The sequence below is a fragment of the Agelaius phoeniceus genome, chromosome Z, assembly GCF_051311805.1.
Source record: "Agelaius phoeniceus isolate bAgePho1 chromosome Z, bAgePho1.hap1, whole genome shotgun sequence".
Classification (NCBI taxonomy): Eukaryota; Metazoa; Chordata; class Aves; order Passeriformes; family Icteridae; genus Agelaius; species Agelaius phoeniceus.
Genome location: NC_135303.1, coordinates 25,274,598 through 25,290,334, shown reverse-complemented (window position 1 = coordinate 25,290,334; position 15,737 = coordinate 25,274,598). Strand labels below are relative to the sequence as shown.

At 35.7% G+C, this 15,737-nt stretch overlaps 1 protein-coding gene across 1 annotated transcript in view; it reads left to right on the top strand.

The window, feature by feature from the left end:
- The window catches only part of TMC1 (transmembrane channel like 1), a 58,305-nt gene that overhangs the window by 21,126 nt on the left and 21,442 nt on the right, over positions 1-15,737 (top strand). Inside the window, exons 5-9 of the mRNA XM_054652620.2 lie at positions 6,098-6,188; positions 6,971-7,052; positions 9,922-10,028; positions 11,492-11,590; positions 15,093-15,235. Coding sequence (XP_054508595.2) covers positions 6,098-6,188; positions 6,971-7,052; positions 9,922-10,028; positions 11,492-11,590; positions 15,093-15,235 — 522 coding nt within the window. The remainder of the gene's footprint in view (positions 1-6,097; positions 6,189-6,970; positions 7,053-9,921; positions 10,029-11,491; positions 11,591-15,092; positions 15,236-15,737) is intronic.

Sequence of the window (15,737 nt, the reverse complement as noted above, 5' to 3'; positions counted from 1 at the left end):
CTTTTTGAAGGGCTTCCAATTAAACACATGTCATAAGGAAAGATGGGAGAACTATTTTTTTTCTCCTAGAAAAATCAGTGCAGTGCAGAATCTATTCTTCGCTTAGAATTATAGAACAGTTTGAGTTGGAAGGGCCCTTAAAATTAAATTTATTCCAACCCACCTGCCACTGGAAGGGACACCTTTCTGTAGACCAGGTTGCTCAGAGCCCCATCCAGTCTGGCCACAGATACTTCCAGGAATAGGGCATCCACAACTTCTCTAGACAACCTGTGACAACACTTCACCATCCTCACAGTAAAGAATTTCTTCCTAATATCTAATACAAACTTATTCTATCTCAGTTGAAAGACTTTCCCCCATGACCCATCACTACAGCCTCTCACAAGAAGTCCCTCCCCTTTCTTGCAGGTCCCCTTCAGGTACTAGAAGGCTGTAATTTGGTCACCTTGAAACATTTTCTTTTCCAGGCTATGCAAACCCAGTTCTTTCAGGCTTTCCTCATTGGAGGCTGGCTCCATCCTTCTAACCAAGTTACTCTAGGAGCAACCTGGCAGTTCTCCTTTGGACTAGCTCCAACAGGTTGATGTGGTTCCCTTTTCCACTGATGTGGTCACTGCATCATAGCAGACCACATGCTAGGGACAGAATACATTATGGTGATTGTTCAGTATTTTTCTAGCATAATTAATTTTATTACAGGACTTGGACTGCCTATCAAGATAAATGAATTGGAAATAAGAACTTTTATAAGCATACAAACCCAAAGATGTATGAGATGCACGTGTGAGATGGTGGAAATTTCTCATCTTTTGTTGGACTCTTTGTAATCCCATCAATCAGTATTTCATCTCTCTTACTGTGGGTATATTGACAGTCCTGGAGGCCAGACTGGCTGTCTTGGAGGCCAGCTGGGTATTAAATAACAATATAATTTGCCCACTATTATTGCTGAGCTGCTTTTCAAGTGATCTGTGTCCAACATTTGTTTTGAAGTCTGTTTTCAGCCAATCTTCTAAGACTTACAAAAGTCCTGGACGATCAACATTTCTTTTTATTGCACTTTTAGTTCTTAGAATCTGAAACTTTCCTGAACTGTTACTGAAAAATGTGATTAGTCCACTCAAATCATATTCATTAGCAACAAGCTCTAAGAGCTGTAATGCATCCCCTCTGCAGCACAGAAGTGCCAGAGGTACTGTACACCTAGCACTTTGGAAGCTGTAACTCCACACCTTGTATTAATAATTAACTCAGGATTCTCTGGGACAATAATGCCTGGCCCCCTGAAACATTTATTGGTTCTTGCATCTGTAATTCAATTAATAAGCTTTCTCTAAAGCTTCTGTAAATTCACAGTTAGCTAGTGGGGGACACTTTGGCCTATCTTGTGATACAGATAATTTACCTCTAACACATGATACCAGTGATTACAAAGCTTGGTTTTGTTGGTCTGCGTTGTTTTTGACACATCCTCATGTTTGTTAAATCACAATACTTCCAAGTGGGCATGAATATGTATACATGTACTTTTGTTTTTTGTTGTGGCTTCTAAAGTATTTCTAAGAGTTGCCTATTCTTCCTGTTATTTATAGCACAAAAGAAATGGAGGAAAGGTAAAAATTTGACAGAAATCCACAGGGTTGTACAAATAGAGGTATTAGACATCAAAGTAGAAACCTTAGTTAAGTAATCTGTTGAACTATATCTAAGATGAACATGTATCACAGACATGGAAAGGACATGGCAAGCCTAGTCCCTGACTGAATGGTGCCAAGTTGATGCTGAACTTTTAAGGTCAGGAGATTTAAGTAACTTACAAACAGAAGTCAGGAGTAAGTACTCAGTGGAGTAATTATTTAGTTTCCACTAATCTGCCGCAGAGCTGGTGGGGGAAGATAAGATGAGGAGAGAAAACGCATATTCTGTTTGATGGCTCCAGCATCATAAGCAATATGAAAATGTTATTTAGAATGTTATTGGTAAAACTACGAAAATGTAAGATATGCCTGTAGAACATCAAAGGTAACTTGATTTCTTTTATTCCAACAGTGAAAAAATACTTCCACTATTCTTTCACAAAGTAATTTCTGTAATTTTTCAATTTCATAACAATAATACAAAACAATTTAGATTGGAAAAGAGCCTTATGACCATCGAGTCCAGCCATTAACACAGCACTGTCAAGTCCATCTCTAGTCCAAGTCCCTCATCATGACATTTACACATTTTATCAAAACCTCCAGGGATGGTGATTCAACCACTTACCTGGGCAGCCTGTTTCAATGCTTGACAACTTTTGGTGAAGAAACTTTCTGTAATATCTAATCTAAACGTCCTCTGAAACCATTTGAAACTGTTTCTTGTCCTGTTTCTTGTACCTGGAAGAAAAGACTGATTCCCTCTTCACTACAACCTCCTTTGAGGAGGGAAACTGGCTGAGGGTGCCTTTGATCTCCTCCTCCAGACATCAATAGAGCAGGACTGCCCGCAGTACTGAGCCCTGGAGAACACTGGTGCAACTGGATGACAGATGGATTTAACTCCATTCACTCTGTTCTCTTTTGCCCATATAGCACGTGCTACTCTTTTATTAATTATGTGGTGATTATTAACTATTGTGATGATTTTGGCCATTACTTCACAAGAATTGGAAACATTATTGCTGCCATTTTTAATGCATGTTTGAAATATCTTCTTGTCATGATCTGTGTGCATTAATGGTCAATGCATTAATACCAGCAATTCTATTAATAAAAAAAATAAATTAAAGTTCATTGTTATTAGACCAGAATAAATGAAAATGAAAGTGAAAATGATACTGTAAGTCTGCCATTCGGACTTAGCAATTATACAACAAACTTTTCAGAATGGGAAAGCAATTTATTAAGAAAATGAAAGTGTAAGTTGCTTCATGCTTCTATGATGAAACATGAAAATATCTTCATAAATATTCTGCATATGTGGATCCAACAGTTTTCTTGGTCCAGTCTTTCTTGTGCAACTCAGTTGACTGCACTTGAAACCACTCAGTAAGAAATGGCTGTTTGTGATGCAATGATGAACTTAATCCAATGCAGAGAAACCAAATGAAAATCAGTGAAAATAATGTTATAAAACATTTAGGAATGATGGGGTGCAAGGAGAGAGGAAATTTCAGCCACTGGTAAAGCAGAATCCAGGGAAGCATTCAAGAGCATCAGCAGCATAAGATCTATAGTCCAGCTCACCACCTCCAGAAAGCAATTTCTTGGTTTGTCCTGAAGAAAAAGCTTAAATACTGATTACAGTTGAAAGATTGCATTATAGGGGTCCAGGAGGCAGATGAGGATAAGAAAAAATAATTCCAGTAGAAAACCTTACAGTATTAATTTAAAACAATTCAAAAAGGGGTTTAAGATAAATTTTTTTTAGGAATTTGATAGTGGAAAATTCCTTCCTGTTTTGGCTTAGCTTTATTTTGTATCAGAACAAGTTTGTGGAGAGCTTGAGTGTTTCACCTATAGATGTAAAAAGTACTCATATATGCTATTAAGGATTATTTAATGTATTTATTGCTGTTTTCACATAATGTTCTTAAATTTCTAACTTATTGCTCCACTCTAAAAAAACCCCTGACTTAAAATTTGAAAATTTCATATTCTGCAGCATAACATAACCAGTGACTGAAAACACAAGATTTCTACTCTGTAGGTTTTGATTTCAGAAAATTTTCATGAACAAGCCTGAATTACCCAGTGATAGAAGTGATTGTAGAATATGGTATGCTGACCAGGGAGATTGGTAGGTATGCAGTTTATTGAGTCTTCCTGCTTTTATGGCACTGTTCCAGCACTGTCTGCTGAATTTGGGAGGAAGCTGCCATCTGCTGTCAGGATGCCCTTATATCTGTTGACAGAGCAGTAAGATTTTGGATCCTGAGGCTTGGGTTTAAAGGCAACCCTTGGACACAGGTTTCCTGAAGCAGAATTAATCTGTTTTCTACTACTTACTTGGAAGTGCTGAAATGTAATTGATTTTTCAGAGAATCAAAATGAAAAAATGATATGTGAGCAGTGTGTTGTAAAGGACTCAGAGTGGCTTTGAAAATAAAGAATCACCAATCAGTGTCAGTACTAGCTAAATACAGAAAGATCAGATGTAACGATCCAGAATACAAATGTGATCTAGAAGCACAAGCTTGGAAATAAAGGATCTACACCTTTAAAAGTACACTGACTTGATCCTCAAGAAACATGTTTGATGTGATCAATAGGTGGGCTCTGTGGCTGTGGGGGTGGCTGGGTATTTTTATCTTTTCTAATCTGAATCTTCACTTTTGCTATAGAGAAAAAAAAAAAGGTGATTAGATTAGCATTTATAGTTTCAAATGCTAGAAAATGCATGCAGTAGTCCTGAGAAGGCCAGGTGAACTTACACTGGTCCTGATGTTTCACCAGCAGGGTTTGGGTGAAAGCACTTGGAAGGGGAGAGTTCTCGGAGGACTCTCAAATAAGGAAAGTTCTCAATGACTGAAAATGAAATTCAATAACACAAATTTGCACTTATGTGTGCTTATCCTTGGTACTGCAAGTTAAAGCAACTGTTGCAGTGGATGTCTAAGTTGTGAAAAACTTTGATAGATCTTCAGACTGACGATTACCCTAAGCATTTGCAGTTACTAAAAATACACAGCCACTTTTATAGATGTTGAGATTTTTAACCATTAAATTAGAAAAGTTATGTCATGGCTAATGGCCTTCTTCTCATATAATTTTAATTCTCTTGTATCTCAACTACTCTGCTATACTGTCATTAGCGCTGCCAGATTTTGCTGTTTAAAACTATGTTTTTCCTTTCTTGTATAAAATATATGAGCAGAAAATATTAGCATGATAATTAATTTCACTTGGTAAACTTATCTGTAGCAGTTCTGAAAGAAAGAAAAGTGCATCAACATCAATATGCATCACAATTAGTATTTTCCCAATAGCCTACCTTCTCCCAGATGCTTTGGGCAATACAATATAATAATAATAAACATAATATAGAGTGCTTTGAAGTTATACAGTGTGACAACAAAACAGTTTACAGCATTGTGTGTACACTGAGAGTTAAGAATCCTTAGTCTGTTGTCCAGTGGTTTAGGACATTTAGCCTATAGAGCACATTTTCTCAGGAGAGACATAGTGGAAAGTCATACATGAAAATTGGATTAAATAGAGGAAACATTAGAATGCACTGGACCTCATTTCTTTATTGTTTTTATCCACGGGCTTTATGCATTTTAAAAAGAATTTCAAACTCTTCCTTTCATCTTTATATTATTTAAATTATATCTCTATAGGCAAAATTTTATCCTTTTGGGGACCAGTGTCTGAAAGAAATTACTGTGGGAATGGTACAGCTAGAGAAGATACATACAGAAATTCAGAAGGGCTAAATTAAATGTAGTATTGAGAGGGGTGTGCAAAAGGAACCAGAATTCTAGTGTACACATCTCTGTCCATGGGAATGCATCCTAAGCTGAGAAAACAGAGGGGAGAGGGTCAAAGGTATCCAGAGCATGACTAAGACACAAAAGAGATAAAATGTTGGTAATTAAAATGGTTATTCACTTTTATTCACTATCAAAGAAGAGAACAAGGAAGAAATTAGAAGAGTAGGAAAAAGCAAAGGATTACAGAAAGCAAGAAAGGTGATCACAGCCAAGGACCCACAATGTCTCATGAAAATGCTTCTTCTTTTGGAATAACTGTGAGAATAACAGGAATAACTGTTTGTGCATCACATAAATAGGCAGTAGCTGAACTGCAAAAGGCAGATTACTGACTTACTGTGATTAAACATATTTAGTAACCTTGACTGGACAAAGGCAGATCTGAGAGCTCCAAATATGTTTGTATTAGATCAGGTGAATGAAGTTGCTTGTATTTTTGCATTACATATACATTACATATAGAGTCCTCTGCAAAATACAAAAATACTGAGCTTTTAGTTCAAACATTACTAAGGTAACAAGATTTTATGGGGAGAAAAAAAAAACATTATTATGATAGAGACAATATAAAATTTACTATAACATAATCTATATCTCTCTTTTGCCTTCATTTTCCAGGGAAGCACAGCTTTTTGTTGAGAAGTTTGAAGGTGCTCTTGGAAAAGGAAAAGGAAAAAAATTCTATGCATACAAAGTGATGATGACCAAGGTAAACTGATTGTTTCACTAACTTCCTGTAAAGCTAATGGGAAGCTTTCTGGAGATTATTGCCATGGGTACTCATCTTCCACAGTAGAGTTCCTTGTCTCTCTATGGATTTTAAACTTTTGTTTTCACTGCTCTTGCATGAAAATATTTCTAATGAAAGCTTATGGTTTGATTTTTGAAACTTGTCATCAAAACAAAAATCAGCTGTTTTACATGAGTTTGCAAGGATTCAATATCTTGTGAAAGCTAATTTGTCTTTGTGTGCATTGGGTGTTTGTGTGGACTGAATCCAAAGTTCAGTTTTTCCCTTGAGACAGCCTTCTGTAAAAGACAAAGACAAAGAGAAAGAGAAAGAGAAAGAGAAAGAGAAAGAGAAAGAGAAAGAGAAAGAGAAGAAAAAAATGAGAAAAAAATGAAAAAGAGAAAAAAGAAAAAGAAAAAGAAAAAGAAAAAGAAAAAGAAAAAGAAAAAGAAAAAGAAAAAGAAAAAGAAAAAGAAAAAAGAAAAAGAAAAGAAAAAGAGAGAAAAAAAAGATTTTCATGAAAGGAAGTGATTAGGTAATAATTCTTCTTGTGGTAGAAATAGGAGCTTCACACAAATCCAGTAGAAGACATTAAAATAAACAAAAGGAGATGGCTCTTCACAAACAATTACTTTGTGGATTCTGCCAATGGATTTTGTGGATGATTAAGGGGTTACATTAGCTCAAGAAGAACTGAGCATCTGGGCACTGAGATGATGCTGTGGTTTTTGGTTTTTTTTCTTTTCTCTGACTCTTTCCAGAAATGGATGAAATTTCAAAGGGATTTTGAAAATTTTAAGACAGCCTGCATACCCTGGGAAATGAAAATTAAGGAGATTGAAAGTAAGTAAGTAAGAATAGGATCTAGTATGATATTTCTGATGTCTGCCAAATGATAATTTTTTTTAGTATATGCGTCTGTATTCAATGTATAGTTTAAAATCAATGAGTACATATTTTTTCACTAATATTTATTAAGCTTGATAATATAACTAGTTGAAAATTTTCTTCAGAGGATATCACTTTACTGATTAAAATTGTCACTATACAGGTAGCAGTTAAAGAGCCAGTGTTGAAATTAATCCTAGAAAAGTTTAATTGGGATTTAGCCATTCACTTTATTCACCTTCACTTTATTTTGTCTGTATTTATTTTTTACAGATTATACTATATAGACTATACTGCAAATATTTCAATTATTTCTGCCTCTTTTTTTCATAATCTTGAGCTTCATGTAAGTTTTCTTTCTCTCATTGTCAGGCACATAATAAAACACAGAGAGTGCAATATTGGTCTTGGATGCCCCATACAGGAATGAGGCAGTGTAGTTAGTACTAAGGGTAGATTTGAGAGTAGGGGTCTGTCACAATTCAGTTTTGTGTTCAAGTGATGAATGGTGAGCTCCCTTCTTCAAGATGCAAGTCCCTTCTAGAACAGGGAGACTGGTTTCAGAACAAAGGGCATCAAGCTCTGCTGTGCTGTATCCTCATGCGGACAATAAGTGAATCTAATGCTGGGGCTCTGATGTTTAAAGGAGAAGTTGACTAATGTATGATATATTTATATTTAAAAAATTCAAATGCTTCTTTTCTTTACAGAACAGATATTCAGTATTATCTGTGCAAAAGGACTTTATGGGAATCACACAGACCTGTGTTGGGACAGGGCGACTCCTATTCCACTGATGAAATTTATAAAATGCACACCAATCTTCATGCCAATGCCTTATGTGGTGAGGCTGTGGGTGCAGCAAATGATGGCTAAAGTCTACTTAGAACAATTTCATTCATACGCAGAACATGTTGCACCTCAGAGTGGATTAAAAATACTGGTGAAACTCGGACTGGTTTTGTTCACAGCTAGTGCAGTCCATTTGTGACATTTTCCGTGTTCCCTGTCGCAGGCCCCTGTTTGGCTCTGCCCACTCTGAAAATGCAGCTGAGGGCAGTCATGGCCAAATTTTCCTCATCCATAGTTAAGCTTTTTACTTACCAGAGGTGTCTGTTCTTGCCTGATTGGTGAAAAAGAATAAAGCACATGAGTTGTCTGTGCATTGGCTTGCAGTAACTATACCGATGCAGGTATTCCAACACATTACCTCACTGTAAATGTTCCAAATGGATGCATAGCAGAGGTTTCATCAGGGTAACTGATACAAGAACCATAACTCAATGCATGAAAAGAAGGTATTCCCAATACTACAGGGCTATTAGGATTTGAGCACAAGAAATAATGGGGCATGGAGAGGTCTACAAAAGTAACCTGAAATCAGAAATATTCATAATTTCCTGCACTGTATTTTTTGAGTCCGTATAGTTTGGTTATAATTGGGTAATCTGCATCTCACAACCAGATAGACTAACTCAAAGTCTCTTGATTTATACCTCTCCCCAGACTTCCCAGTATGTTGGTTGCTGCTAAGATTGGCCACTTCACACAAAATTACAAAATGATGGTTTAATTCTGAACTATGAATAACGTAGATTCAAAATACTGAAATTCTTGACAGAATGGCTTGTTCCTCCCTTTGCACAGCTGTGATAAATGTCTCTTAGTCCTCCTCTTTTTATATTTAGGTATTATACCCATTTAAGTGTATTAAATTTTCTACCAACTGAGCTGTTACAGTAATATATGCATATATGAATATATGCATCCCAAATAGCACAAGATATATTAACTTCATATTAAAGACTGAAAGAATGTGTTATATGTCTGCAAAAGAGTTTGGGAATAATGATATAAATAAGTGTCTCTGAACAGAGAGATTTACTTTTCATTTGCAATCAGTGTGCTCCAGGCTGCCAAACTAGACTGTGTATAAAAAACCTATTTAAAGGTCATTTTTTCCTGTGAAAATGAATGGTAATGGAACTGAAACCTAATACTTTTCTAACTGACAGCTCTCCTATAGTCAGCAGAACTGTGTTAAAGCAAACTGGGGTTGAATCTGAGCTTTTATTTTTGTTTGGCCTGACTTACAGAGCATGGGTCAAAACAGGCTTTTCGTTCTCAGTGCTTCCCCTCCAGCCTGTAATCTGTGCACAGGTCTGGGTCAGGGGTGCCTCAGGTCAAAAACTTCACCTAGAAATGGGATTGCCTGCACACCTGGCTACAGATGGAGCACATAAACAGAAGATAAGAGAAAGAAAGGGTACAAACACTTGCAGATAATGTTTTTCATCTCTAGTGAAAAAAATCTGGTCAGCACTCTAATAACAGCACTGACAAATGTTTTATCATCTTGGAACGACTTTCCTTGCTGGCTAATTCTGCACTGCTTCCCTGGGCTGGTTCTGGTTTAGCATGTCAAGAATGCTTAAAATCCACATCAGACAGAAAAAAAGATAAAAATTGAAACATACTTCTAGAGATTACTTAATAATAGCAAGCATCACAGCTTTTGTATGACCCTAGAAAGTCTATTTAACTAATAGTTTTATATTTTTGTTCTTGTTTTTTCAGCCATCTCAAGACATCTAGTATGCGATATGCAAAAAAATTATTAGAATTATGGTAATAAAGAAAATAATTAAAATAAATTAAATTTAGAATTAATTGGAATTTAAAATTAATTAAAATTTGAATCCATCAAATGTGTAAAAGCCTCTCCTGATTTTACTTCTTTTTAATAAATTTTGTGCATCCTTAGATAAAATAACTTCAAAGAACCAGTTTATCTGCCTTTTAATCTCATCTTGTGTTTTCACAGGTCACTTTGGCTCATCAGTAGCATCTTATTTCATATTCTTGCGTTGGATGTATGGAATAAATATGATTCTCTTTGGATTGACCTTTGGTCTTGTAATGGTGCCTGAGGTGGGAGTCTTTTAAATTATCTTTGAGGATTGCCCAAAGGATTTCTGTCTTTGCAGTGAGATTTCATAGGCCTGCAGCTTTAAACAGGTTTTTAGTCTCTTTATGCTCCATTTGCAAGTATTAGACTGTACTAAACCTGTAAAAATGGGCTTCCTTTGTGGACAGTTGTCTCTACAGAGAGAGGTCTTGAATTAAACAGGACAGAAAAATGTAAAAATATATTTAGGGTTGTCTTCTGAAATGGTTTTTGCAGTCTGGGATGACATAGATATGGGGGTTTTTTGTTGTCTGGGGAAGTGGATTTGTATATTTGTTTGTTTGGTTGGTTTTGGTGGTTCTGTGCATAACAAAGTAGAGGAACTGAGACTAAGAAAACTCCAGGGGGACTATTTTGTCTAAATGTGAATTGCAATAGAAAGATGCATCCACATGAGGCTCAGAGGATCCTTCCAGATGTAACACTCACATGTTGATAAGGCGTAACAGGGTTATAAAGTCACGAGAGACCTCTCATATTTCACACTGTGCAACATCTCTTTTAAGAGTGGTACAGAGAGCAGATATTTGACTCAGACATAAATTACTTCTATGAAATGTGATACTTCCTATTCTTTGTAATACTTCCAAAGAAACTCAGAGATGGTTTCTTTGAGCCATCATATTGCCCTTCTAAAAGCAGGGCTTTTAGGTTTAGGTTACATATCAGAAAAAGATTCTTCACCCAGAGGATGGCTGGGCACTGGAACAGGCTCCCCAGAGCCTGTCCCCAAATGGGCACAACTCCCAGTCTGACAGCATTCAATAAGCTTTTGGAAAATACTTTCAGGCACATGATGTGACTCTTTGAGATGATCTTTTGCAGGCCCAGGAGTTGGACTTGATAATCTTTGTGGGTCCACTTCAACTCAGCATATTCTTGCATTGTCATTTTGTGATCTTCCTTAGAAGCCAAAACAGAATAAATGTCCAATAGTTTTCAGAGCGAGCCTCAAAGGGACCCCATGAGGAGATATACTGCGCCTGAATAAGCATCTTGCCAACAGGAGGGAAAATGTCAAAATCCAAAAACTGATTCCCTAGCATCTTCCCATATTTTTCATTTGAAATATCCCAGTAAAATCCATAATGCAAGAAAAATTAAAATTTTGGCCTTTGTAAGATAAACACCACTCATTAGAGAAATATGGATGCACTTCTCTCTTGCCTTTGAATGTAAGAGGCACAGCTAGCAATCCATTGATACTAGTGGAACCTTAAATTTAGAACACATCCCTGATTTATATGCTAACACAGTTACAATCAATAACGTGAGGAGAAGTGAAAGGAATTGTAGAAGTAGGACTTTCTCATTAGAGAGTTTAGCAACATAAAACCAGTCTTTCAAAGAAATGACAGTTTACTGTCCATTTTCTTTGCTGCTATTTCTCTTTAAAATAGGAATGACTCTCATTTTTTGGTTTCAGGCTTTGATGGGTAAGCCATATGGCTCTTTGCCTAGAAAAACTGTCCCAAGAGCTGAAGAAGCAACTGCTATGAATTTTGCTACCCTCTGGGATTTTAGTGTAAGTGCATGATCTTGCAATATAATTACTTCATTATTTTATGCTCAGTTGTTTATATGAAGTATTTCAGGAGATAATTCACAAGAAAATTATTTTTCATATTTTTTTCCCAAGCTCTCTGTATAGAGGTTTCTTTCAGACAAAACGCATAATGAAGCTTGATATTCACAAGCATGTCTCAGTATATGTAGCAATCCAAAATTACATGGGGAAATATCTCAAAGCTAGTTTGTCATTCTGGGGTACTGGGTTTCCATTTCTGAAGTGTGAATTTGGTCTTCTGCTTTTATATAATTAAGATTCTGAATTTTAAAATGCAATATGAATTAGAAAAAAAAGAAAAGAAAATACATTAAAAATAATAGTGAACTCCACACATTTTATCCATTTGATTGCATACAATGCCAGCAATGGATTCTCCTTGAATAAAAAAGCATTGGAAGATCTTTCTGAAAACATATGTATATGACATTTTGCAGTGACTACTTCTTAAAATTTCATTTCATCTAGTGCATTAGAGGTTGTGTATTTGAGTGACAGTAAAAATAAATCTAAATATGTGGCTAGTGAGTTAGATAATGATACTGAAATTATAAAATTAGAAAGAAAAATATCAGGGAAATATTGGAGAAAAAAGGAATTACAGAAACTTGAAGATTTTGCCAAGAGAATAGGCTAGAAGGGTTTTATACAGAATATCAGAACAAAGCTTGTAAAATAAATGTGTTCCAGAGAAGATAGATGAAGGCATGGTGGAAAGACAGGAAAAGTTTTTAAAAATTGTCAGAAATAAACTGACAGGTGTGAAGAAAAAAATACAATAAGTAACAATGTAGCAATTAACAAAAGGAGCAAATGCAAACATAATAAACATAGAATAAGGCAATGAAAGACATGAAAGATTGAGGGGAAAAAAATTCTTGAGGTATGTCAGAACGTCATATATTCCCTGAAGACAATGACATCTGTGTCTTGTCATCTCTGTACTTTAAACATCACAGGAAATAGTACCTTTCATCTGCTAGCAACACCTGTATGCTACCAGGTAATTTAGAAATAAATGATCACACATCACTGATCAATATTTTATCCTAAACAAAACGCCAACAAAATCCAAGATCTTGAACACCTACGTAAGGGCATTAAAAAATGCAGCAGGAAACACTGTCCCCACTAGATAAGCCAACATAATGAACCTGAGATGAGCACAGATGCTGCAGTAGTTAATTCCAGGCCTTGGTTAGCATCTGGACAAAAATTCTCACTGTGGCAAACAGCAAGAAAGGAAGCACATGCCATCCCAAGTTATGGGAACCTCGTGGACACTTGGAACTTGGACTGTATAAAGAAGAATGTCTTGGGACTCCCCCACTGAGAAGACCAGGGTGAAAAGGGACTGGCAGGGTGCCACATGAATCCATGTGGTGATAGTGATATCTTTACCTTTCTACTCAATCTCTGTCTCTGTCTCTCCATTCCTCTTTCTCTCTCTCTGTCTCTTACACCCCCTCACTCCCATTTCTTTCTCTCTCTCTCTCTGTGTCTCTCTCCCCCTCACATTTACCATTAAGTAAAATCTGTGCTGTTGAATTCAGAGTACAGTCTCTTATGGTCACCTTATTTTGGGAAGAGACATCTCTTTATAAATGGATCATAACACCTAACCACTCTCTAAGACAAGAAAAGATGAGCTCAACATGACCATTTTGCTTTCTCTTGTGCTTGATTCACATTACTGACATGGCAAAGGGAAGTGTATTTGGATTGTGATATATTCTACTTGGAATTCAGTTTTAACATATAGTTTTCAGATTATAATCCAGTCATAAAATATTAGAGTCTCAAGCTTTATTGCAATAACATATTCCATCAGTAGTCTTTTATGTTAGGCTCAGAAAGGAGTGAAAGACATCTTCCATGCACACTTCTACAGAACTGAAGTTATTTCTAATCTTATGGTGAAGTGCTGTGGAATCAACAAACTGAATGATACACAGTGCAGGAATTACCCCTGACTTGCAGAACACAGAGACTAAAAAGGCATTTTAATGATTTTTGAGGAACCAAAAGACTTTCCAGAGTGCATTAGGCTGTATTGAAACCTGGGCTAAAATGGAATTATAGGATGCTATAGGTGACCAAAAATATGCAATATACATACTATTGAATTTGAATGTGTCCTGACTGGTGTAGATGTTTTACTAGTACTTAGCAAGAAATGTGCTCTATTAGAATACTTGCCTTATTAGAGATGAACATATTTTTATCCCTCATGCATAAGCACATCTCTCAAATCTAGTCAGAGATGAAGAAAAATGAGATATGTGGATCAAGATATTTTGAAAAATATTTATGTGTGCCATATATTAATATTTAATTTTCAGCTTAGAATTGTGAATTAGGTTTTTCAAATAAGCCTGAGACTCATTTTCAAATAAGCCTGAGACTCATTTCATGTATAGGAAAAGCTTCAATAAATCAAGTGCATGTTTTGAAAAAATAAAAGAGGAAGACATTACTAATTTTAAGGGAAGTAGGCAACTGAAAAACAAGGGTAGCAAATGGTTTTTTATTTCACCAACCCTTCCTATTATTGTATTACTGTCAAAATTATGCATGGTTTATCCTCCAACTTTGCAGTGAAATACTACATATTGCACTTGGAATTCTTACATCCAGCTGGAGGTTTGCCACTGTTGTGGATGCACTGAGCTGTCCTGGTAAAGGCTCTGGTTTTGGCCTTCTTCTAAGAGATCAGTTCTTGCACTAACCTGAGAATTACCAGGAAGATTTAACTATTTCATCTATGCAGACACCAGCAATTTTTTACAGTCAATAATGTACTGTTGAAATTTAGAAAAATCATCTGTCTGAGCTGTAGAAGAGAGGGAAATTCATATTAGGATATTTAGAAGAGAGACTTTGAATTGCAGAGAAAGATAGTGAACTTATAGTGCATTTTTTACAGCCTTAGAACTGAGTTTAAGTGTGCAAAAGAATTACATACTGAATAATCTCCTATAAAATGCCCCTACCTATTGGTTATCATATATACTGAATGATCACCCAATGAACAGCAGACAAAGAAGGCATACAAGATTTTCATATCAAATTCAGGCAAATAAATTTTAGAAAGGTGAAAATTAAGTTAAAAAATGTGATTTTATCTGCAAGTAATCTGAAAAACAATTTTTGTAAGACAATATGTTTCTTTCTTTACAAGAAGTATGTTGATGATGAAGTTTTGACTCATTAAATCGTAGAAGGATTGTTAATGACCACTTCTAAAAGATTTTGAAGTCGCTACAAAATATTCTATGTCTTTTTAAAATAAAGGTACACTATTCCTATCCTGTGAGCTTTATTATAGTGATATTTGCAACTAATTTGAATTCAATGAAATGAATGTTTTAATATATTGCTATTGACACATTTACTGATTATATGCATTATATATAAAAGTATAACAAAGTAACATTATAATTTTTTTCTGACTTTTCAGGGCTTTGCACAGTATTCTGTACTCTTTTATGGTTATTACAATAACCAGAGGACAATCGGGTGGCTCAAGTTCAGGATGCCGCTTTCATATTTCCTTGTTGGAGTTGGGTCTATTGGCTATAGCTTTATGATTGTCACTCGAACGTAAGTTCTCCTTGGCTCTGGAAAAAAGTACATTCAAAAAGGCAGGTAATTCCACTGTTGACCCTGGAGACTGTCTTTTTAAAAAATGCAGTAATTCTAAGTACAGGACAATGCAAGACCAAGTGCAAGGTCAAAGTTATGTAAGACGTGTTCAACCTGTATTTTTTTATCTATTCTTCACCAGAAGTTGTGTTACAGTGTTGTGAAAGTGTGAATAAATCTTTACTGAAATAACAAAATACTTCCCTCCTGAACTTCAAAATTAAAAATGAATGCGTAAAGTGAGGAAGAGATCTGTCAGCCCATCTTTTCATAATACTTGGCATCCAGTAGATTTTCAGCTAAAATCCAGGAAATTCCATAATTCTACCTTCAGTGGTACTTTATGTGAGTTAAACACTTTTATGAAGGAAGAACACAAGGAAGAAGCATATGGCAAATAATTCTGCATGTAGCTCACACTCCATAGTAAATGCTGTCAGTTAATATAATCTTTAATACC